General features: G+C 39.0%; 1 protein-coding gene across 12 annotated transcripts in view; it reads right to left on the bottom strand.

The window, feature by feature from the left end:
* LOC127495831 (NACHT, LRR and PYD domains-containing protein 1 homolog) overlaps window positions 1-26,500 on the bottom strand; it is a 32,694-nt gene extending 6,194 nt beyond the window's left edge. For 2 of the 12 annotated variants that reach the window (XM_051863181.1, XM_051863203.1), the window contains exons 1-20: window positions 25,784-26,489; window positions 15,930-16,016; window positions 15,705-15,730; window positions 15,491-15,548; window positions 15,207-15,247; window positions 14,998-15,058; window positions 8,544-8,581; window positions 8,326-8,380; window positions 6,286-7,921; window positions 6,121-6,201; window positions 5,693-5,773; window positions 5,469-5,597; window positions 4,284-4,442; window positions 4,091-4,177; window positions 3,875-3,966; window positions 2,286-2,311; window positions 2,140-2,216; window positions 1,472-1,686; window positions 1,078-1,334; window positions 95-211 (exon numbers count right to left, since the gene is read on the bottom strand). In XM_051863181.1, the coding sequence (XP_051719141.1) occupies window positions 95-211; window positions 1,078-1,334; window positions 1,472-1,686; window positions 2,140-2,216; window positions 2,286-2,311; window positions 3,875-3,966; window positions 4,091-4,177; window positions 4,284-4,442; window positions 5,469-5,597; window positions 5,693-5,773; window positions 6,121-6,201; window positions 6,286-7,921; window positions 8,326-8,380; window positions 8,544-8,581; window positions 14,998-15,058; window positions 15,207-15,247; window positions 15,491-15,548; window positions 15,705-15,730; window positions 15,930-16,016; window positions 25,784-25,802 (3,342 nt within the window). In that variant the 5' untranslated portion in view covers window positions 25,803-26,489. The other 10 variants (XR_007925198.1, XM_051863210.1, XM_051863225.1 and 7 more) reach the window with 10 other exon arrangements.
* Window positions 26,501-26,564: the final 64 nt, after the last annotated feature.

The raw sequence follows: 26,564 nt of genomic DNA, 5'->3' as shown, positions 1-26,564 counted from the left end.
TTACACAAATTTCTCATGATGCAAAATATGCTTAAAACAACTAGAAATCAAGAAACATTTAGTGATATTAATTAGAAATCTAACGTGATGTTACCTCCGGCTGCACTGTAGATTCCTCTGGTTGACAACACAGACTGTATTCTGTTGCCGGAGTAAGAGAACACTTTGAACTAGTTTTAATGTGGGTATTCTCCGTGTGCTGGTCCTTGACCTTAAGGGAGGAAAAGGCTGTGAATTTTTAGATATAGCATCCTCACAAAGCATCCTCACAAAATGACTAAATAGTTTAGTGTCCTCTCACTTAAAGGGTTAGTTCACCCCAAAATGAAAAGAGTTTGTTCATCTTCGGAACACAAATGAAGATCTTTTTGATAACAGAATGATGTCAGATTTCCTTCCATAGACTGCCTTTGCAACTGACACTTTGGCCCTTCAAAAAGTAAAAAAAAAAAAGAATCGATCGCTTTTTATGATGAATAGATTTAATTTAGGCATTTACTTGCATGTAAACACTGATCAGCGAACATAAGCAGAAGCTCAACCTAACCTGAAAGACACACAAGAACAAACCTCTTCCGGAAACTCAAACTTGCTGTGTAACCAATGAGGTTCATTCTCATGTGTTACACAGCACGTTTGAGCTTCCGGAAGAGGTTTGGACTAAACCACTTAATTCATATGGATTAGTTTTCCGATCTCTTCATGAACTTTTTGAAGCACCAAAGTGTTTGTTGCAAAAGCAGTCTATGGAAGAAAATCTGACAGCATTCTGTCATCAAAAAAATCTTCATTTGTGTTCCGAAGATGAACGAAAGTCTTACGGGTTTGGAACGACATGCGGGTGAGTAATTAATGACAGAATTTTCATTTTGGGGTGAATTAACCCTTTAAGAGATTTACACTGCAGTCATCTCAAGTATGTATATGTTCAAAAGCATTGTACTGAGTAATGTGTGTCTCTCAGTAGGGAAATTTGATATAGATCAGAGTGTAAAACAAGACACATTTTCACAGAAATACAGTTTTTATTAGTTTTATGCAATCATTTGCTTTCATTTGAACAAAAAATAATGATACCTCTGACAGTGGAATATTCCATGGGAGCAAATGGACATCCAGTATGTTTTCTCTCTGTCTCAAAGTTATCGGACGCAGAAAGACAAGCACTTGGGCAGCAACAGGAGAAGGAGGAAAGATCATCCTTTTTATGAGCCCAAAGATGGAGAGATCTCTGATGTCAATCATCACATGAGTTTCAGTCACTTGGAGAGGCTGCATTATTGCTGTATTACCGCCAGTTAAATGTGCTACAGCCAAACCGTCCTTGTTTTCCTCTGTAAAACACATACGAATAATAGATTATTATATTTTATTGTTATATTATCATATTATTATACAGATGACTTTCCAACAGAGCTGATTATTTAAACCCTCAAATTGTGAGAATTATCCATACATACAATAAACATACCAGAGATTTCACAGTGTGGAAGGTGCAGTCTTGAGATTGAACCATGAAAACAGTCAATATTGTACAAGGGTCCTGCAGACTTCATCTGACCCAAACCATCTAACAGACGAGGATCCCATGAGACAGTTTTATAGAGCACCTCTCCTTCACCCTCCATCACAAACACAAGGTTGGTCAGACTGCAACGAAACTGACCAGCATGTGGACACACAAACCTGGAGGACAGAACATTTTCATTTTATTAAATCATAATGGCTTGCATCTTTTATTATGTGATAATAGATCATTCAAGTAAACAGATTTGGGATGTGTAAATCAGAATTTTTTTAAAATTCTTGCAAACAAATCCAAATTACAGCAGAAATTTCCCAGGCAAGAAATCCAGAATACTGAAGCAAAAGGATTCAAAAAACAATACACAGGCAAAAACAATCGAATAGAACAATCAGACAGGAATATATTCAAAAGTGAACAAATGCTGGATATGAGAAGTGTTAATTTACGGATGATAATTATAAAGCAATCATATGTGAGGATGTGATAGTATAAATGCTGTTATGAAGTGTTGCAATAATAAACTTTTTAAGTCATCTGAACTTGACATTTTAAGATCAGAAATTTAACACCTTATTTTCTTACGGTTTCCACTAAACATAATTGTTCAATACCTGTATGTATTCTTGTGTTTGTCCTCATCATCTTCCTGAACATGGTCAGGTGTGAATACTTCTGCATCATCTGAGGACTGAAGAAGAAAAGAATGTTGCTCTTATTCTGATTTTGAGTAAGAAAGAAAGACAGTTGCTATACTCACTGTTTGTCCTGAAAGTGATTCAGCTCCTAATGAAGAGTAAGACACAAATGCATTTATCAGTAGACTTGCATTTATGAGTTACTTAAACATTTTTAAGAAATTAAATCGACAGACACTGTTTGGAAAATTACTGCACTAGAGAGAGGCAAATAAAGATGAGACAACAATCAGAGTTTATATTTATATAACCATAAAGTTTGCTTAAAAGGTTTAAAAGAGTATTAAACTCTGTTGCTGAAAACCAAGCCATGTAATATAAAACTGAAAAAGTATATAATAATAATACTGAAAGCAAAATCAACACTTGCTAAGCACCAAATCAGAATAAAAATGGGCTTTGGTAAGTAAAATAAGTAAGGGAAAATGTAGACTTAACCAGTAATTATCGCAAAATAAACAAGACAGGGAAAATGCAGAGCACAGAACACAGTCTGCCATCTGAGAGAAATGACTGGATTTAGGTTTACATTTTTTGTACTGTGTTGTCTTTTTTAGTTTAGTACTCGTCACAATAAAAGTATATTGACAAGGAATGTTATTTTTCAGATATACTGTATGCAAGTGATGAGTTTATTCCCGGGCATTGTTTCCCCAAAATTGCACTTAATAGGCCTACAATATAATACAGTATAAAGATGTGATCTTCACATTTTATTAATTTTATCAGCAAAAAGAATAGTTCAGCAAAAAAAGAAAATTCCTTTAATGACTCAAAAAACATGGAGTCGCTTGTGTGAGTTAAAGACACCTTTGACAATGTAAAAAAATATAAAATATATATATATATATACACACACACACTATATATATATATATATATATATATTAAGTTTAAGATAAGTGATTTGGGGCCGGTTTCACAGACAGGGCTTAGCCTTAGACTAAGCCAGGATTAGGCCTTAGTTTAATTTGGACATTTAAGCAGCTTTTATAAATGTGCCTTAAAAAATATATATATATTACTGGTATTCATCTTGAGACAAAACAATGACAGTGATATATTTTAAGATATGTCATTGCAAGTTGCTTTGAGTTAAAGCAACTCAAACATGCATCTTAGTCTGGGACTAGCCTTGTCTGTGAAACCAGGGGTAGGTGTTCTACGCAAGTTTAAGGGTCATTACATGTAATTTAGTTCTCTCTCTCTCTCTTTTTTTTTTTCTTTTCTTTTAGAAAACAAGTCCTTGAAATATTTATAACTTTCATGTTGAAAGTGAAGCTTAACAATAGGAGCCGTCATCTCAATTTCACACTTGCTTAAAATGTCAAATAAACCTAAACAGTAGACTCAGCTTTACACACGTTTTGATTATATTTTTGACTAGGTATAGTTGTCAATATAAATGGTAGCAAAACAGCATTCTCTTCCAACAAACTAACAAATGATGCTCTCTGCAAAATGACAGACAAAGACAAAGTCAAGTCTTTTGATTGGCTAAACAAAGAATCTGACAATGGCAAGCAGCCATTTTTTTTATTTAAAGCAGTATAGCACTGTTACAGAGACAAGAGCGATATTTCAGGCAAACCATTTCACAGAACATCACTTAAAGCACTTTTATGAAATTCAGTGTACAATATTTGCTTACTTTTGCTCTCAATATTTTCGGTCTTTATTGTCCTCAACTGTGAAACTGTGAAACTCTTCCCGTCACGCTCAATCAGCACTGACTTCCTCCAGCTAAACGAGAAAACAATGAACAATTTTGTTTTAAGGCCTACATTTTGCAGTTTAGTAATATCAGATAGTAAATGCTAAGAAATGCCAACATAAAAATAAAACAATATATTTTATGCATACTTACACAGTAAGGGTCCACCCTGTCTGTGTCAGTGACTCCCTCAGGGACTGTATAATCTTTAATGGATTCAATGAAATGGTTGCATTTATCCTGGAATGGAAAAAAAAAAAACATTTAGCTACATGCATGTGTTTCTGAAAACAACAAAAATAAACACATTCAAATACATACTTTAAAGAGTAGATCTTTCTGTTACCTGAGTTCGTTCAGACTGGGAAAGGCCTGGACAAGGGAGAGGATTGTGGGATTCCATTTGACAGTCCATCTGTCTGTCTGCATATGGACTTTCTTTAGACCAGACACAGACTGCAGGACATCTAGAACGAAGAATTCATCCACTGATGAAGCTTGAGAGCTATAAAAAAGAAAAAGTGTAAATATTATAACATATATAGTGTAAATAAATAATATAGTAATGACATGCTGTAAAACAATTAGTGTAATTTTAACTGTAAAATATTGTAAAAACGCTATTCAAAAAACTGTTAATAGGTTAACAGTAAGTTCCTGTACTATATACAGTTTTTAGATGTAAAAACGAACAAATCAACGCATAATTTACAGAAAATTAAACAAATATTCCCTGCGTGACTCTCCACTTTTGAAATTATTTTGTTTAAATAATCTTGTTTCTTAATAGATTTTGTTATCAGTTATGTATATTAGGTTTGTATGTTGCATCTTCAGTTGTTTAATGAATACTCATTGCGTTATTTAAGTGTTGTATATTACGATGATGGTGTTTTGTGTTTGTGTGAATATATACATTTTGTGTTTGTTTATACTTCAGCTTATGGAAAAGCTACTTTAACATGCATAATAATTAAATGGTCTTTCTGAATATTCTGATTTGCTGGATGGTGTGCATTCAAATTGTTGACCGCGCACACACACACACAGAAACATTCAGCAACCCAGAAAATTGTCAACACTCCCCCATTACTTGTTTTAATCAAGGGTTAGTTCACCTAAAAAAAAAATAAAAAAAATCCTATCATCATTTACTTACCCTCAAGTTGTTCCAAACCTGTATGAGTTTCTTTCTTCTGCTGAACAGAAATTATGATATTTGGAAGACTTACCAAACAGTTGCTGGTCTTCAATTGACTTCCACGGGAGTGTTTGGATACACATTTTTGAGCAGAAATTCATACAGGTTTGGAACAAATTGAGAGTGAGTAAAAGATGACAGAATGTTAATTTTTGGGTGAACTATATCTTTAACTAAAACATTACTTCTTAATAAAATACACTTTCTCAGCAACAAGGTGGTTTTTCAAGTAATTAAACTCAGATTCACAATTAGTAGACCGACGCTGAGAAAAAAAAGAAGAAAAAAAAACATCAATGTTCACACGGACAATCTCTCCCTTTTACACACCCTGTTGATCTGCAGAGTTTCTGTAGGAAGATTCTCCAGTTGACAGTGGAAATCTCTTGCCGTGAACAGGTGAGAGTAAATTCTGAGATTAATGATGATGGTCTCATTTTTGAGCAGCAAACAGAGAGCCTAAAATAGCCACAGAAGTAAAGTTTGGAATTGAGACTTTAATTTGCATAAGTGGCATAAATTAAGATGTCATTTTGAAGATTAGAGTTTTTTACATGAGATCTTCATTTTCAACTGATGCAATAATGCTTTTGGCCTGTTTCTTCAGAGATTTTGATCCTTTTTGATCCTGTATTCTGCCAATTACAATAAAGACATTATTTAAGTACCTTACTACATAAAAATAATTAACTTTATGCAAGGTAACTTTTGTCCCCACTACTACTCATGACTACATTGCCAAATGTGGGGTGAATTGTCAAAAGAATTACTGAAAATTAAGACTCTTGGACAGCATTTTTATATTTAAGTGTGATCAAATAAATTGAAATATTTTGTGGGTTTTCTTCTGATAAATATCAAGTAAAAAAATCAAATATCAATCACTGGTTGAGATTTTAACAGCAATGTGTAAACTGTTCCGTGCATAGAGCCCATAGCACTAATAGATATTACTTAAAGTTTAAAATGAAATATCTATTACATCAGTTCTTTCATAATCTTTCCTTCGGCAAGCGCTGAGATCAAATCCCCAGTATCATCTGTAATGTGATCCACCTTCAACCTTTAAAAGTGAACAAGTAGAAATTCAAGAGCCTGTGATAATGCATTGGCGTCGAAACATGTAGATAGTCTGAACTTTGCTCACCATAACTGCTTACAACTGTACAGTGCAGACTGAAGAATCTTCAGATTTTCAGATGTTATATTGAGTCTCAGATTGCTGATGTTAACACAGTTCTGCAAACAAAACTGCAACATCCAGCAGTCTGAATTTTTCAGTGGAATATTTGACAGATCTATCGAACTCAAATGTTCCAAAACTTTCCCAACAAAGCTCTTGTCATGGAGCTCATAGAGACAACAGAGAATGAACAACATGTGTTCATTTTGATATCTCTGTGAACACGTATCGATCCATTCCTTAAGCTGGGTTTCTATGTTGACCGAGACAGCCATGTTGTGCTTTTTAAAGAATGACGGGATCCATTCTGTCTTACAGAGACCACAGAGGAACAAAATCACAGGCTGCAGAAGCTTTGAATGTCTTGTTTTTAAACCTGCCACTGAAAAGTCTCTATCAGACCAACAGGACAAAGCCCATCCTCTCTCTACAGTGTGAAGCAGCTCTCTCACTTTCCTTTGGGACTCTTCTTCATCCAGAAGGACATAGTATAGAGCAGTGAAGAACTCCTGAAAGCTGCGATGCATGAAACTGAACATCGTCTCCTGGTGGATTCTTCTCCTAGAGAGGAACTTGCACATGAATGGACTGCCAGTAAGGTCTGAAATAGTTTCATTCATATTTTTCTCATCAAACAAGACTTGTTGTTCCAGCATCCCTTTTTCTGCCAGCTGACCCAGACTCCTCAGCATGGTCAGGACGGACTGACTCAAACCCTGGCAGTGATGCTCCAGTAGAGTGGACACAAAGTCAGTGTAGATAGAGGTGGTGGTTTCCAGCCCACTTCTCACATCCGCACCATCATTAAACCTCTCTCGCATAACCGTACAGATGATCCAGCAGATAACAGGAAAGGAGCAAAAGGTGAAGAGGGATTTGTTTGCCTTCAAATACTTGAACGCTTTCCTGAAGAGTTCCTCATCCTGAAAGAACTTCTGGAAGTACTCCTCCACCCCTTTCTCACAGAAACCTACAATCTTAAAGAAACGGTGTTGTCCTATACACAACATGCCCTGTGGGACCTCAGTTCTAGTAGTGATGAGCAGGAAAGATCTGGGCAGGATTTGTTTTTGAAGCAAGGAACAAAAAATGACCTCAGGTGGGGCTCTCTCTAAATTAGATGATATGCAAAATTCATGACACATGAATCTAAGGTCATCCAGATCATCAAGTCCATCAATGATGATGAGCACTCTCTGTGCTGAGTTCTGTAACATCTGTGAGATCTGATCAGATGAAAAACTACAATTCCAGCTCAGGAGCTCAATCAAGTTCATCTCCTCAGAAAGACACATCAGCTCTTCACACCTCAGGTAGAAAGCTAGATCAAAGTCTTTAAGGTAATGTTTTTCAGATGCCCAGTCCAACATAATCTTTTGTGCTATGAAAGATTTTCCACTACCAGAATTTCCTTGGAGGAGAATAATAGGTGGATAAAACAAATGTGGAATGTGGAACAACTCCTCCACACTGATTTTCCGAAAACCACCTTTTTTATTTTTCAGAGTGATCACAGGTTCAGTGTACTGAGAAGCAAGTGAGACATTGTCATGCCTACACTTGACTGACGTCTTATACTGACATATCATCTTCTGCCATGCTAGAGGAAAGCATAAAACATTTTTAGACCCACAATACAAGATGTTAAATTAAATTGAGAACAATCACATAATGCAGTCATCCTGAGATGAATAGTCTTGTTTAACAGCACTAAACAGACAACAGAACAGAAAATACTTTTAAACAAATCTGAAGTTACAGTATCTTGTTCCACTGAATTACTAAATAACCTGAATTATAACTTCTGGTTCAGTAGCTCTCTGTAAGTGTAAGAACTGCTTGGCTCAAAAAGAAAACAGCTCTCTATCACCACTTGTTAATCTGTATCAGCTTTTAAGTTATTGATCGAAATTCTTATAGTGTTTTATGCTATTCAGTTGGTGATTTACTTTAAAAGCAATCAAAGAAGATCTCTCATATTAAACAGTCGGAACATGAGCCTACCATGGGCTTTTATTCTTCTTTCAGTCCAAACATTCTCCCAAAAGTAAAGTGTCCGCTTAATAAGGAGAGAATGATGAGTGTTAAGCAGTTCATTAACATGGAGTAAACAGATGCACATAACATTAGTTAAAAATAAAGAGGTTTCAAGTCCTTCTTAGTTCACCACTGTCTCATTATAACAAACATAATAAACTCATAGAAAATTCCTCATCACTTACAGGAGCAGATGATGGAGTTTCCACAAATCTGTTTGGCCCTGCTTGAAAAGAACTGGTTAGAGTTCATGTCAGCTGGAATAATGACACAAATAATCACAATCCCAGATAGCAAGGTGATGGGTGTTTTCAACCACTGTAGCCAATTCACTCTAATCTAAAGGCGGCCAGGTTTAGGAATGTGGTTAGGCATGGGCATTTGTAATTTTAGTCATTTGAAGCATTTGAAATTGGTTATCACTGTTTTGAAAACACCCACTGATTGGGAATTCAGTTCTGCATGTGCACTCAGTAGTCTACAGAAATCTTGTTTGTTGAACTTCCTCACATACACACACGGGAACAATTTGGTGCAAAATGGTGCATCTACCCTATTATTTCTCTGTTCTTTTGTTTTATCGATTGCTCCTGTCTGCCTCGCTGCTCAGAGTGGTTTGCGTCTGTAATAGCTTTGTTTTGAATCTCTTACTTTCATTCATTGTTGCTTATATTATCATTATCATTACCTTATATATAATATATATATAATATTGCCTACCACATTAATCTGACGTCGCTAGCTTTTAATCTTTGAATCTAAATCGCTATTACAACGCGTTTGCATCTCGCTAGCTTGTTAACTTGTTAACAGTCTCTCGCACGCTCATTTTCTTTTCAACGCGTTCATCAAACAGCTGTGGTAAGTCGGATCAGTCTACAAACACGGTGAGTCATGTCATCCTCTCCTAGTGTAATATCGTGTTCTGTTTGCCACATGTTCAGTATAGCTTTCTCTGTCAGCGACGAGGGATTTACATGTCATAAATTTAGGGAAATAGTCAGGCTGACAGAGAAAATCTCAGAATTAGAGACACGCATCCACACTTTAATTGAGGATAGTAAGAATGTAAGGGCTTCAGATACTGTTTTGGATGCGACTAGCTTAGTGAACTCTGTACATTGTTCGGTTCCGGCTGTAGAGCCCGCGCAGCAGGGCACTTGGGTAACGATGAGGCGGCCTAGCCACGGAAAACACCACTCTTCCGTTCCAATAAGAACATCAAACAGGTTCTCCCCACTCAGTGAAACACCCACTGAGAATCCTGTTGAAAGTGCCCTAGTTATTGGCGATTCTATTACACGGAACATGAAAATAGAGACACCAGCCACCATAGTCACATGTTTGCCAGGAGCCAGAGCACCTGACATTAAAGCAAATTTAAAAGTGCTGGCTAATGCTAATCGTAAATACTCTAAAATCATTATTCACGTTGGCACTAATGATGTTCGACTTCGCCAGTCGGAGGTCACTAAAATTAACATTAAAGAGGTGTGTGAACTCACAAGTACAATGTCAGGAAAAGTAATCTGCTCTGGTCCCCTTCCTGTTCGTCGGAGTGATGAGATAGTTAGCAGATTATCATCACTCAATGGCTGGCTGTCTAAGTGGTGTCTGTAGAATAATATAGGTTTCATAGACAATTGGAAAAGTTTTTGGGGGAGACCTGACCTGTTGAAAAGAGATGGTATTCATCCCTCCCGGGATGGTGCTGCTCTTCTCTCTAGTAATATGGCACATAGTCTTAGAGCTGAAACATGACAAACTGGGGCCCAGGTCAGGAAGCAGACATACCGGCTAAACCGACCGTCTGCTAGCTGCCTCACGTTACAGAAGTCAGATAATTCCCAACACATAGAAACTCTTACACCTAGATATTATCACATAGAGACTGTGTCTGTATCCCGAATTAGTAAAAACAAAAAACTTCCAAACCCATTTAATGGTAAAAATTTAATTGATGTTCAACAAATAAAAAATAGAGATAATACTGATAAACAAATGATAAAGCTTGGGTTGTTAAATATTAGATCCCTTTCTTCAAAAGCACTTATTGTAAATAATATTATCACAGACAATAATCTGGATTTGCTGTGTTTGACAGAATCTTGGCTAAAATCAGACGATTACATTACTTTAAATGAGTCTAGCCGTCAAGGTTATTATTTTCGACACAATCCTCAGAAAGGCAAAGGGGGAGGTGTTGCTGTAATTTATAGTAATATTTACAGTATTAGTCAAAAATCTTTCAAATATAATTCCTTCGAAGTAATGGTACTTTATGTAACATTATGTAACTAAGTTGACATTTGTGCTGGCTACTGTATACAGGCCACCAGGACACAATACAGATTTTATCAAAGAATTTGCTGATTTTCTATCGGAGTTAGTACTAGCTGCAGATAAAGTCCTTGTTGTTGGTGATTTTAATATCCATGTAGATAATGAAAAAGACGCATTAGGATTGGCATTTACAGACATTCTAAATTCTATTGGAGTTAGACAACACGTGTCAGGACCCACTCATTGTCGTAATCATACTTTAGATCTAATATTGTCACATGGAATCGATATTGATGCCGTTGAAATTCTGCGACGACATCTCAGATCATTATCTAGTCTTGTGTATACTACATTTAGTCAAGGCTGCTAAACTGCCTCCCTGCCATAAATATGGTAGAACCATCACTTCTACCACTAAAGATCGCTTTATAAATAATCTTCCTGATCAGTTTCATCGCCTTAGCATACCAGATAGCTTAGAAGACCTCAATGTTGCAACAGAAACTATTGCCATGGTACAATGAGCACACTCAACAAAAACAAAACTAGAAGTATTTCGCATTTCGTGGAGAGAGAGAATGATTGAGTACAGAAAGGCCTTAAAAACTGCTAGATCTGCCTATTTTTCAAAACTTTTAGAAGAAAATAAGCACAACCCTAGGTATTTATTTGATACAGTGGCTAAATTAACAAGAAATAAAGCTTCAACTTCTGATGTTTCCAAAGAGCACAGCAGTAATGACTTTATGAACTTCTTTACTTGCAAGATTGACAATATTAGAGAGAAAATTATTACCATGCAACCATCTACTACAGTATCGCGTCAGACAGTGCATTGTAGTGTCCCTGAGGAAAAATTCAATTCATTTACTGCTTTAGGAGAGGAAGAATTGTCTAAACTTGTTAAATCATCAAAATCAACAACATGTATGCTAGACCCTATACCGACTAAGCTATTGAAAGAGATGCTTCCAGAGGTCATAGATCCTCTTCTTAATATCGTTAATTCATCTTTATCACTAGGATATGTACCGAAAACTTTTAAGCTGGCTATTATTAAACCTCTTATTAAAAAAACACAACTTGATCCTAGGAATTAGTCAATTACAGGCTGATCTCAAATCTCACTTTTCTGTCAAAAATACTAGAAAAGGCAGTATCATCACAACTATGTTCCTTTTTAGAAAGAAATAGTATCTGTGAGGATTTCCAGTCAGGATTTAGACCGTACCATAGTACTGAGACTGCTCTCATTAGAGTTACTAATGATTTGCTCTTATCATCAGATCGTGGTTGTATCTCTCTATTAGTGTTACTGGATCTTAGTGCTGCATTTGACACTATTGATCACAATATTCTTTTAAATAGACTCGAAAATTATGTTGGCATTAATGGAATTGCATTGTCATGGTTCAAATCATACTTATCTGACCGTTATCAGTCTGTAGTAGTAAACAAAGAGATGTCATATCGATCACAAGTTCAATATGGAGTACCGCAAGGCTCAGTACTAGGACCGTTGCTGTTCACTCTGTACATGCTACCCTTGGGAGATATCATTAGCAAGCATGGCGTTAGTTTTCACTGTTACGCTGATGATACTCAGCTCTATATTTCTTCGCGCCCTGACGAAACTTACCAATTCACAAAATTAATGGAATGCATAGCTGATATAAAAAATTGGATGACCAGTAATTTCCTACTACTAAATTTAGAAAAAACAGATTCTAATTTTTGGACCAAAAACTTCTTCACGTAACAACCTAGAATACTGTCCAACACTTGATGGCTGCTCTGTTAAGTCTTCGTCGTCAGTTAGGAACCTGGGTGTGCTCTTTGATACCAATCTTTCATTTGAAGGCCATGTTTCTAGCATCTGTAAAACCGCATTCTTCCATCTTAAAAATATATCTAAACTACGACATATGCTCTCAATGACAAATGCAGAACAGTTAGTTCATGCGTTCATGACCTCAAGGCTAGATTACTGTAACGCTCTACTGGGTGGTTGTTCTGCTCGCCTGTTAAACAAACTACAGCTCGTACAAAATGCAGCAGCTAGAGTTCTTACTAGAACTAGGAAGTATGACCATATTAGCCCAGTTCTGTCAACACTGCATTGGCTTCCTGTTAAACACTGTATAGATTTTAAAATCTTGCTAATTACTTACAAAGCACTAAATGGTTTAGCTCCCCAGTACCTGAGCGAGCTCTTAATGCATTATAGTCCTTCACGTCTATTGTGATCTCAGAATTCAGGCCAGCTGATAATACCTAGAATATCAAAATGAACTGCAGGTGGTAGATCCTTCTCCTTTTTGGCACCTAAACTCTGGAACAATCTTCCTAGCATTGTTCGGGAAGCAGACACACTCTGTCAGTTTAAATCTAGACTAAAAACGCATCTCTTTAACCTGGCATACACATAACACATTATCAATTTATTTTTTCAAATCCGTTAAAGGATTATTAGGCTGCATAAATTAGGTCAGCCGGAACCGGGAACACTTCCTATAACACCTGATGTACTCATTACATCAGAAGAAGAATGGCATCTACGCTAATATTAGTCTTTCTGTTTATCCCGAGGTTTACCGTAGTCAACCGGATCCAGGCCATATCCAGGTGAGATTGAGGATCTACGCCTTGACACGACCACAACGCACCCCTGAAGTGTCAGCAGAGATTGAGTCAACTAGATCATCCATTGCGAAGGCCTCATCGACACGACAGCCAGTGGCACAGTTCCTCAACAAACCGTCCATACCGGCGTGATAAATACGATGGATTGAACTGGATTAAACTGGAATAAATACTTTGAATGTTGCGATCCTATCGGGCTTATGATAGCTACCTGAATCGTAACAAAGCACTGTTTGCCAGAGGAGAACTGGCCCCCCGACTAAGCCTGGTTTCTCCCAAGGTTTTTTTCTCCATTTTAACACCTATTTGCCACCTGATGTCACCTGTTGGAGTTTGGGTTCCTTGCCGCTGTCGCCTTTGGCTTGCTTAGTTGGGGACACTTGACATTTGACATTTGATATTCAACAGTGCTTTGCATCTGCCTACATTGACAGCATTTTGTTTAAGAGCTGCTGTGCAGCCAAAATTATATACCATTTATCACTGTAAAGCTGCTTTGACACAATCTGCATTGTAAAAAGTGCTATATAAACAAAGGTGACTTGACTTGACTTGACTTATTGTTTTGTGTGTGTGTGTGTGTGTGTGTGTGTGTGTGTGTAATTTGTATTTTTACTGACTGGAATTAATTACATTGACTTCAAAGGTTATATTGAAGGGTTTGAAAAAACCTTCCTACAAGCTCAAAAAATTTATTAGGTATGTCTTGATTAACAAAGCTCCAACAACATTTAGCAGAAGTGCAAGTGACACATGACCAAGAATATTACACCTTATACATAGCCCATGTCTTGTGTATATTACTCAGTGCTTAATAGCACCTTACAATAGACTCATTTAGAATGTCTCGCCTGAAATTTAGGCAAGAGTAGATGGCTGCAGTGAGGGAAGGAGAGAAAAAAAGTGCAGCCAAGATGGATAGTTCTCTCTTGTAGTAGTGGTGATCCTTATGAGATCAAAGGCAGATATCATGTGATTCATACTCATGCATGGTGTTGCAATAAACATGATGTAGCCTAGTTTGAGTTCTGTTGTTTTATACACCTTATTCCTACGCCCCATGAAGCTTTGCGCGAATTATGGGTGTAACTTCCGTTAAGCTGTATACAATCAGTGAAAGGCTCGCTCTATAAACGCAATAATCATCTTGATAAGGTTACAGATGCTCATGTTAGGCCTCCGATTTTTGCCCTTTTTGGACGTCTGACAAGTCGCCCATCTTACACAAGGCTTGCACCAAATACTGTTGAGAACCACTTACACTGCACTGATATACAAGCTAGAGAAAACAAACAATAACAATATATAAATAAAAGATAAATCGCAATGTTTGTTTTTTTCATTTTAGCCTTCACAAATGAAATCAATCTCTATGATAATGGGTGGTCACATTATTTTGTACAACACTGTGTGTATATAGTGATTCTGAACTAATATTACTTTGTAATGTTAATTCAATGCAATAAGCAATGATGCATCAAGAATGACTTAATATTTTTTCAGTGATTGCTTTGCTATCTGGTGTTTGATGTGATGATTGATTTAGCAGGAACAGTTTAGTGTCCAGAGCTTATTATTCTGGTAGAGACCTCATAATCTGAAGTCCTTGTAAGATACTGAGTTCCTTAGTGCAGACACAAACACAGCTAATTACATTGTTCATAAGCAATCAAAGTAAAGCTCTCATATTAAAAAGTCAGAATATGAGCCTACCTTGAAATGTGGGGAACATTTCAATCCAATCATCCTCCCAATATTGTGGGAAATCGTGCTGCTTAATAAATAAAAAAATTAATAAAGAGAGATTGAGCAGCAGACGAACACAACCCTAGCTGAAAATGAAGAGCTTTCAAGTCCTTCTTATAGTTCATCACAGTCTTACTATAACAAACACACATTATAGAAAATGTCATGTCACTTACAGGTGACCGAAGAATAGGTTCCATCATTGTGTTTGGCCCTGCTGAAAAGAACTGGTTAGAGCTCATTTCAGCTGGAATAAGGATACAAATACAATCTGATCTGTTGTTGATTTAGTAGAAAAAGTTTAATGCCCATTGCTAATTATTCTGGTAGAGACTGCATAATCTGAAGTCATTTTAGGACTTAAGTTCCTTAGTGCAGTCACAAACACAGCAGAAAACTGTAATGATCATTAGCAATCAAAGCAGAGATCTCATATTTAAAAAAGAGAATATAAACCTACCTTGTTGTATCATGATTCCAGGCTGATAATCCTGACTAGACATTGCAGAATTGTGCCACTTAAAGACAGAATGATGAGTGTTAAGCAATTCATGAACATGAAGTAAACAGACACACAAAACATTAGTTAAAAATAACAAGCTTTCAAGTCCTTCTTAGTTCACCACAGTCTTATTGTAACAAACATGCATTATAGGAAATACTTCATCACTTACTGCTTCCACAGTTCTGCCTGGCCCTGCTTGAAAAGAAATGGTTAGAGCTCATGTCAGATGGAATAAGAAAACAATTGCAATGTGATCTGATGTTGATTTGGTAGAAACATTTTAGAGTCCAACACTTATTACTCTGGTAGAGACCTCATAATTTTTTTAACAATTTTCAGGCCTTAGAGCAGGAAGATTTTATGGGTAAAAGACAATTAATCTGAGAAACTATACCTTCTGGTCTAGGGCGTAAATCTATTACAATGTGTTTTGTAGAGCCACTGGGTTGATCATCTGAGCTTGATGTCTGTGTGAATTGCTCTGAAAAAAATAGGCTTAATTATTCAGAAAGTAGATCCACTGGATTGAGGGCAACAGTGAAGAATGTGAAGCTCTGTGACAGCTCTATCAACAGCTATTTATGACAAACTAAAAATCTGCCCTATTTTCCTTTGATAACCCACTTCCATTCTTAATTCTTTTCCATTCTTCCACACTTTAATAAACTCAGCTCAACAAATTACAATTATATAACTGTGTATTTAACTCTGTATAACTCTGTATTTACATATTCCTGTCACTTCCTAGAGGAATCTTACCTTCAGAAATCTATATTTCAATATTTGTGGTAACAATAGCAGTAAAATCTTTCTGTGTATCACTCTTTGAATGACTTCTTTACAGTGTCAAAGGTAATACTTAATGAACTTCCAATGGATAAACCTAAACCACAGTGTTACATACAGAAGGGAGCGGAGACACAGGTACGGATTAACAGGTTTATTTCAGGTAATGCAGAGCGTGAACAGAGTGCAGGTGAGTGATGGCAGATGGATAGATCGCTGAGCTGATGAACTGGAACTGATACTTGTCTGTATGTTCTTTAGGGAGCGTGGATGCCAGGAGACGTGGAACAGATAACACACCGGAGAAGCACAGGAGACGAGGAGACACTGGGAATCACTGAGGACGCTGGAGACAGGTAAGTAGGAAGCAAGGGAGTCCAGGAGGTAAGTGAACACGGGTTAGTGTTAACGAGACCGGACAGTGACTGAGTGAACTGGCGTGTCTTTTATGTGGCTGTGGTGATGAGTGTGGATTGGCGTCAGGTGTGGCTTGTCAGTACTCAGGAGAGGAAGTGCGATGTGATTGGGTGAATGTGGAGCCTGGCGTGTCTGTGACATTACCCCCCCCTCCACGGTCCGCTCCTGAGGACCGTGGACCCCGACGTCGTGGTGGTCGACCTCTACCTTGGGGGGCTGGCTTGCTGGGATGTCTGGCGTGGAAGTCGTCAAGGCGGCTGGGGTCTAGAACATCATTCCTCGGGACCCATGAGCGTTCTTCGGGACCATAACCTTCCCAGTCGACCAGGTATTCAAGGGACCCACCACGACACCGGGAGTCCAAGATGTCTTTCACCTGATAGGCTACTCCGTCTTCTGCGATGAGTGGAGGAGGGGGATCTTCGGAGTCGCCAGGCTCTGTGGAGGGAAGGACAGAGGGATGGTGAGGCTTCAAGAGTGATACATGGAAAACTGGGTGAATGCGATACTCAGGAGGGAGTTGCAGGTGATAGGTGACGGGGTTGACTTGCCGGATGACGGTGAAGGGGCCAACGAACCTAGGACTCAGCTTCCTACAGGGCAGGCGCATCCTGATGTCCCTGGTTGACAGCCAAACCTTTTGCCCTGGCTGGTAGTTGGGTGCGTGGGAACGTCGAAGGTCGGCTGTCAACCTGCGCCTGCGTAGGGCTCGCTGGAGTTGCAGATGTGCTGAGTCCCAGACCCTCTCGCTCTCCCGGAACCAGTAATCCACCGCCGGAACGTCTGATGGTTCCCCATCCCAGGGGAAGAGTGGGGGCTGGTAGCCGAGCACGCATTGAAAAGGTGTAAGGCCAGTAGTGGGTTGACGGAGTGAGTTTTGGGCGTACTCGGCCCAGCCCAAGAACTGGTTCCAGGAGTCCTGGTGGCCGTGACAGAAGGTACTTAGGAAACGGCCGATCTCCTGTATCTTCCTCTCCGTCTGCCCGTTTGTCTGGGGATGGTAACCGGAGGAGAGACTTATGGTCACACCTAGGAGTTTGAAGAAGGCTTTCCAGACTCGGGATGTGAATTGGGTACCACGGTCCGATACAATGTCTTCAGGTAGCCCAAAGTAGCGGAATACATGGTTGAACAATAGCTCTGCCGTTTCCATGGCAGTGGGGAGTCCAGGCAGGGGAACTAAGCGACAGGACTTGGAAAAGCGGTTGACAATGACCAGTACACATGTGCATCCATCGGAGACAGGAAGGTCGGTAATGAAATCCACTCCTAGGTGTGACCAGGGACGAGTGGGAACGGGCAGAGGTTGGAGCTTTCCGGAGGGAAGATGGCGTGGACTTTTGGAGACGGCACATTCCCTGCACCCTTGTACGTACCTCCTAACGTTGGATATCATGTTGGGCCACCAGAAGCGCTGTTTTAACAGCGAGAGGGTTTCGTTGACCCCGGGGTGGCCAGTGCCCAGTGAAGTATGCGTTGAGTGGATGAGGGGCGTGCGTCGTGACCGGGGTACATACTTCAATCCGGGGGGACAACCCGGCGGAATGCTGGTGGAGGCATTGGACTTGGGGAGCGTCTCTTCCGACCAGGAGATGGGGCTCACTATGAGTCGTTCGGGAATGATGGGCTCTGGATCTTCGTTGTTCTCCTCGAGGCAATGGATACGGGAAAGGGCATCGGCTTTCACGTTCTTAGAACCGGGGCGGTAGGAGATGGTGAAATCGAATCTGGTGAAGAAGAGAGCCCATCTGGCCTGGCGGGGGTTTAGTCTCTTGGCATCATGTAAGTATCCTAGGTTCTTGTGGTCTGTCAAGACTGTAAAGGGGTGTTTAGCTCCCTCAAGCCAATGCCTCCATTCTTCCAGGGCGAGTTTGATGGCGAGGAGTTCGCGGTTGCCGATGTCATAATTTATTTCCGCCGGGTTGAGTTTCCTGGAGAAGAAAGCACATGGATGGAGTTTGCTGGGATTCCCCTGCTGCTGGGATAACAACGCTCCCACTCCGGTGGTTGAGGCATCAACCTCGACGATGAAGGGGAGCTCTGGGTCAGGGTGAACCAGGAGGGGAGCGGTCGTGAAGGCGGTTTTGAGGGTCTCAAAGGCTTGGGTGGCGGCTGGGGTCCAGGACAGAGACTTGGGCTTACCACGGAGGAGGTTGGTGAGTGGACCGGCGATGGAACTATAGTGTTGGATGAAACGGCGGTAGAAGTTGGCAAATCCTAGGAATCTTTGTAATTCTTTAATCGTGGAGGGAATGGGCCATTCTTTGACTGCGGTGACCTTCCTCTCGTCCATGCGGACGCCACTGTGGTCGATGATGTAGCCGAGGAAGTGCACGGAAGGCTGATGGAAGGTGCACTTCTCGGCTTTCAGGAAGAGGTGGTAACTTCTCAGGCGTTGGAGGACCTCCGCAACGTGTCGGCGATGTTCGGCCAGGCTCCGGGAGTAGATCAGAATATCGTCAATGTAGACCAGGACAGACCGGTGCAGGAACTCCCGGAGCACCTCATGCATAAAGTCTTGGAATACGGAGGGGGCGTTGACCAGTCCATACGGCATGACGAGGTACTCATAATGGCCAGTAGGGGTCACGAAAGCCGTTTTCCACAGTTAGTCCTCCAGGAGATGGTGGGGTTGTGCTGCTCAAGCCATGGGCGCCCTAGAATCACGTCAGATGTAGACTCCTCCAGAACCAGCAGCTGAATCTCTTCGGTGTGGAGCACTCCCACCTGGAGACGGAGGGGTCCCACGCTGTAACGTACTTTCCGTAATGGTTTTCCTGTTATCGCGTGGATCTGGTAGATCTTCGGCGTTGGGGTGGTTTTGAGATGCAGCTGGCGACAGAGGGCTCCGGAGATGAAGTTTCCAGCTGACCCAGAATCGAGGAGCGCACTGGCTGAAAGACAAAGTTCGGCGGCAGTAAGTGTTACTTCAATTGTGAGTGGTTTCATTTTATTCAGAGTAGGCAAGATGGCACTCACCAAAGGCCGAGCAGGACGTAGGGGGCATTCAGCGATATAATGCCTGGCACCACCACAATACAGGCAGAGATTCTGGGTCAGCCTCCTCTGTCGCTCAGCTGCTGAAAGACGTGAGTGCTCAATTTGCATGCTGTCGTTAGCTGGTTCTGGGGAGCTGACGGACTCTGGCTGGCGGGGAGAGAAGGCGAAGAGTGGCTGGCCCTGGTGCTCTTCTAAGCACAGCTGCATACGAGTGGCGAATCTGATGGATAGTTGAATGAATTTCTCGAGCCCGATGGAATCCTCGTATGCAGCGAGATGCAACCGCACACGTGGATCGAGGCCTTGACGATATGTAGTGATCAAAGCCTGCTCATTCCAGCCACTTGCAGCAGCGAGGGTACGAAACTGGAGGGCATAATCAGACACAGTTAGTGCTCCTTGCTTTAAATTGCATAATCTCTCACCAATCGACGAGTCCCAGGCGGGTTTACCAAAAACTTCCTTGAAGTGGGTTGTAAAACTTGACAAGGATGATACTACAGGGTTGTTTAAGTTCCAGAGAGGTTCAGCCCATCGCAGTGCTTTTCCGTGAAGTTGAGAGATTATGAAAGCCACCTTAGAACGATCGTCGGGGTACAAGTGCGGTTGCATCTCCAGGACCAGCGAACATTGCAAGAGAAAACCGTTGCAATCCTCCGCCAGACCAGAGAAGGGCGCCGGTTTGGCCATGGGACTGGCGACCACGGGAGGTGAAGGAGCTGCGGCGGTGGATGCGGAAGTGTTCGCTGGTGTCGTTGTCGTGGAGGTGCTGGCGAAGGTGCGACGAAGTGCAGTGACCAGCTCTTGAATGGGATCCGGGGTGCTCATGCTGTTACCTGGGCGGTGTTGGTCCGGTCTTCTGTTACATACAGAAGGGAGCGGAGACACAGGTACGGATTAACAGGTTTATTTCAGGTAATGCAGAGCGTGAACAGAGTGCAGGTGAGTGATGGCAGATGGATAGATCGCTGAGCTGATGAACTGGAACTGATACTTGTCTGTATGTTCTTTAGGGAGCGTGGATGCCAGGAGACGTGGAACAGATAACACACCGGAGAAGCACAGGAGACGAGGAGACACTGGGAATCACTGAGGACGCTGGAGACAGGTAAGTAGGAAGCAAGGGAGTCCAGGAGGTAAGTGAACACGGGTTAGTGTTAACGAGACCGGACAGTGACTGAGTGAACTGGCGTGTCTTTTATGTGGCTGTGGTGATGAGTGTGGATTGGCGTCAGGTGTGGCTTGTCAGTACTCAGGAGAGGGAGTGCGATGTGATTGGGTGAATGTGGAGCCTGGCGTGTCTGTGACACACAGATACAGTAACTCAAAATGGGTCTTATTTACTTTAAATGGATAGTTCACCCAAAAATGAAAATTCTGTCATCATTTACTCACCCTCAAGTTGTTCCAAACCCATATACATATTTTTGTTTTTCTGAACACAAAGGAAGATATTTGGAAGAATGTTTGTAACCAAGCAGATCTCACCTCCCATTGAGTACCATAGTATTTTTTTTCCTACTATGGTAGTCAATGTGGGGCAAGATCTGTTTGGTTACAAACATTCTTCCAAATATATTTCTTTGTGTTCAGCAGAATAAAGAAATGTATATGAGTTTGGAATTTTCATTTTTGGGTGAACTATCCCTTTAAAACCCTTTTTGCAAGTCACCCTGTTTAATTTGGAATGATTAATATGTGAATGCATTTGATCCCGAAGAAAAATAACCAATACTATAATTAGATAAATAGTTCCAATATAAAATTGGGCAGATCTGCTCTTTTGTAGTGTCTGGGAAGGGATGGATTTGGTTCATCTGTGTTGTAGCCATGATATATCTTGGGAATTGTAATTTATATTGTGAACACCATACTGATGTCAGTAATCGAATTAGGTTTAAATAATTTGATATTTTATGTATTTTAAAGCTTAAAGTACTGTTACTGTATATGTTTAGCATATGGATGTATAGCTAGCAAATTCTTACATTTGTGCCAGTAAAGTTTTGTTGACTCTTAGAGTCAATTTATTTAAATTAAACCAGTAGATGGTGACAAATGACTTTTTTTAATGTTCACACCCAAACAAATACTATGGAATTCCAAAGCTGACAAAATAATAGGCCTAAATAAATAAATATACGAAGAAATGTTAATATTAAAAAAGTTTATAGGCTACTTTTATTTCCTTATTTTGTATAATTGTATTTTTCCACATTTATTTTTTCATTTATTTATACATTTATTTATTTCCACATTTATTTATGTATATGTGTATTTGTCTACATTTATTTATTTCCACATTTATTTATTTAAACATTTATTTATTTTCACATTTATTTCTACATTTCTTTGTCTGCATGCTAATTAGGAGGCGTGTTTTGCCTCAGACATAGCAATCGAGCTCAGAGTGGCAGTGCTGAAGCTTTGAGGCCACAGTGACACCTTGTGGTGTGACCAAACGAAACGCTAGAGGTTTGTGGACATGCCTTTGCAAGAAGCCGCACAGGGAATGGATGACTTAAGAGATAGGCAATATATCCAAAATCTTATATCACGATTTAAGTCGTTTAATATCACCTTAACTGGGTTACCACACATACATAGCCTACTGTTGATTCCGGACATGGCCGTAAAACATTGTCCAGTCGGGATTTCTAAAATGTCCTGGCACACATGAACAGAAACTGCATCTTCAACAGATCTCATAACAGACACTTTGACATGGAAGCGGGTGAAATGATCCACTATTAATCACATTTAATGTAAATGCGCTGGATGGGGCTGATAAGAGCTTGCGTTTATTGTCGATGAGACTCACACCAGCTAAGAACGCGGAGGGAAACCAGCGCACATTTCACTGAAGTCTACGCAAGCATATTGATCAATGCATTTGAAACACGACTGCAAATACAGCTTACATTCTCGTTTCCTAATTTTGCATGCAGAACATGTGACAATTCAAATGCTTAAAATATAACGCATAGGCCTATTTCATAGATGCTGCTAGATCATCAACTGGAATTATTCGGGATTAAATAAAACAAAATGTGCCCATGTAGGCCTAAACCCAGCTATTGAGACATCTCACGCCATGTGTAGCAGTTTTACTCTGGTTGTGTTTTGTTGTATTCAATGAAGACAATACGGGTGGAGCAGGTCTCAGGATGTTTTATTCTGAAGAAGCAGGTCTGCAGAAACACACAGAGCACAATTAATTTTTTTGGAATACACGTCTCTCCCCTTCGGTTCATCCATACAGCATGGAGAAAGCAGCACTCTCTTTTGAAGAGCGAGAGAAAGCACAACCGACCTCGTCAACAGCAAATGTGCTTCTAAAGATGGCGCTGTTCGCACATCGCACGAGTTTTAATGTGCGTCACCAATATGTGCCCCATAAAATATTCTGCATGAACAGTTCCTACTAGAATTAATTATGTTATGCCCATTATGATTCTGAACACAAACATCAAAATAAAAAAAAATTAAGTTTTGATGAAGTTCATTAACATTATACTTTATATATTGTAATATTTGAACCAGCTACACATGCATTGTAGATACGTGCACAGAAGCATCATGCCCATTCAAGCAGCACCTGTCGTGCCCCCTCAGATTTCTGAGCCAACTGAATTTTTAATGTAACTTCCAAAAACAAAGTTGACAGCAACAGAAACACACTTTTCTATTAGGAGGTGATATTTCCCCCTATAAATGGATTTCCAGGGGCATTTTTTCAAATCTTATTAAATATAAATCACCATATGTGAAGTTCTTAATTTTAATCGACAAATTCCATTTCCAGTAAAATAAAATCAGTATCAACAAAAACCATCTTTGCGCGTTGGACGTATGAAGCTTTCTCTTCAAGTATTGATCCAGGCTATAATAAATATAGGCTACCAAAATAAATAAATGTGTATTTATGTAAAATATAATTTACATAAATAAATATAATTTATTTATGTAAATTATATTTACATAAATATAATATGTAATATAATATGTAAATATAATATACATATTATATTTATGTATAATACAATTATACATAAGGAAATAAAAGTATAAATACTCATTTATTTTTAATATCTTTACATATGTTTTTTTTTAAAGTCGTATATTTTTTTTAAATGTATTTAGGCCTATTTTATTTTATTATTATGTCAGCTTTGGAATTCCACAGCGGAAGTGAAAGAGTACGATTCGTTCACAAAAAAATAAAGATAGGCTATAAAAAAGATTCACGAAAAAAACTGTTTATTATTCATTAAAGTTAGAACACCCCTGAAAAGAAGTTGTTTCCCTCAAAATTCAAGTAAAAAAAGGCACGTTCCCTTAACATAATAAATCGTGACCACGAAAAAATTATGTCGTTCCCTCGACATAGAATCACTTCACAGAAAAATTCCTTATTTCAGTTACATCAACAAAATGATCTAATGGTCACACAGCATATTATCACGTTCACGAGACTCGAGTTGTCACGACCTCAACATAAGTCCCCACGTGGTCGTGTTCTGAACCAAACCCCCTTCCCAAGCAACATAGTTTTTTAAAATAATTTAATTGGTCAAAACATCTAATGTAAATAACACAAAATTTACAAACAACACAATATACCGCTTTTCCATCGGAATCTGGGATTTATTGGTTCGCTGAAATAGGCCTACCATTGTAGGTGGATTTGCCAAAATAATTACATAAATAATTCACTCACTGCGACGAGGATGCGCCATCGTGATCGATTTTATCCTTCCTGCGTTTTAGAATACAGTAGAACTACATGATTAGTGTTGCGAAGTTCATGCTACAGTTCCGTAGATCTACACCTGTTTTGTCAGTTTCTTTCGTCATCCTAAAAGCAGGAGAAGCAGGATAGTAACACGCCCACGGCTCGAATCGAAACTCAAAGGTAGCTAGTAAGAAGCTCTAACATGCATTACACCTCCATATTTTTTCCTTCTTTTTTGTTTATTTATTATCATCATTATTACTTATTTTACAAACCTTCAGTATTTGAGTAAGTCCTATTTTCCCACAATTATTGACTTAAGACAAGGAATGAACGTTGTAGTAGTAAAACATTAAACACATACAGTGAAATATATTAGTGAATACATATTAGAAGAGATATTTTCACAGTGCTTGTCTACCCTACAATAAGACAGATTTCAGTGAGAAGAGACAGATATTTGTGAAACAATCTGTTCTTGAATCTTATTCTATTACTCAAAACCTAAACACACACAAAAGACCAAAAGTAAAAAAAAAAAAAGATTTTTGTATAATTGTATTTTTTCCACATTTATTTATTTTTTCATTTATTTATACATTTATTTATGTATATATGTATTTGTCTACATTTATTTATTTCCACATTTATTTATTTTCACATTTATTTCTACATTTCTTTGTCTGCATGCTAATTAGGGGGCGTGTTTTGCTTCAGACATAGCAATCGAGCTCAGAGTGGCAGTGCTGAAGCTTTGAGGCCACAGTGACACCTTGTGGTGTGACCAAACGAAACGCTAGAGGTTTGTGGACATGCCTTTGCAAGAAGCCGCACAGGGAATGGATGACTTAAGAGATAGGCAATATATCCAAAATCTATTGACATGGAAGCGGGTGAAATTATCCACTATTAACGTGGCACGTTCCCTTAACATAATAAATCGTGACCACGAAAAAATTATGTCGTTCCCTCGACATAGAATCACTTCACAGAAAAATTCCTTATTTCAGTTACATCAACAAAATGATCTAATGGTCACACAGCATATTATCACGTTCACGAGACTCGAGTTGTCACGACCTCAACATAAGTCCCCACGTGGTCGTGTTCTGAACCAAACCCCCTTCCCAAGCAACATAGTTTTTTAAAATAATTTAATTGGTCAAAACATCTAATGTAAATAACACAAAATTTACAAACAACACAATATACCGCTTTTCCATCGGAATCTGGGATTTATTGGTTCGCTGAAATAGGCCTACCATTTGTAGGTGGATTTGCCAAAATAATTACATAAATAGTTCACTCACTGCGACGAGGATTCGCCATCGTGATCGATTTTATCCTTCCTGCGTTTTAGAATACAGTAGAACTACATGATTAGTGTTGCGAAGTTCATGCTACAGTTCCGTAGATCTACACCTGTTTTGTCAGTTTCTTTCGTCATCCTAAAAGCAGGAGAAGCAGGATAGTAACACGCCCACGGCTCGAATCGAAACTCAAAGGTAGCTAGTAAGAAGCTCTAACATGCATTACACCTCCATATTTTTTTTCCTTCTTTTTTATTTATTTATTATCATCATTATTACTTATTTTACAAACCTTCAGTATTTGAGTAAGTCCTATTTGTGAAACAATCTGTTCTTGAATCTTATTCTATTACTCAAGACCTAAACGCACACAAAAGACCAAAAGTAAAAAAAAAAAAAAAAAAAAAAAGTCATTATAGATTGTTAAATATCCTATCATGTACTATTCCATAGAAAACTTTCAAACTTAGCCTAACTATAAAGTTCAAACATTATTAAAGAAAAGTAAACAGTTAGTAATAGAATAGGAACAAATAAACAAATTACAAGCAACAGCACAAAAAAATACAAAAAAAGAAAGATAAAACAAATGAAGTAAACAGTGAAGATTTTTCTGGAATTCACTTCCGCTTCAAAGTTTGCGAACCACTTGCAGAATCTGTGAAAATGAATAATTTTAACATAAAAAAATAGCTGAATTTATAAATATGACCCAATTCAAAAGTTTATGAACCCTTGGTTCTTAATACTGTGTGTGGTTACCTGGATGATCTACGACTGT

Source organism: Ctenopharyngodon idella, chromosome 2, assembly GCF_019924925.1.
Source record: "Ctenopharyngodon idella isolate HZGC_01 chromosome 2, HZGC01, whole genome shotgun sequence".
Classification (NCBI taxonomy): Eukaryota; Metazoa; Chordata; class Actinopteri; order Cypriniformes; family Xenocyprididae; genus Ctenopharyngodon; species Ctenopharyngodon idella.
Note: the sequence above shows the minus strand (reverse complement) of the source record. Positions and strands in the feature narration are given on the sequence as shown.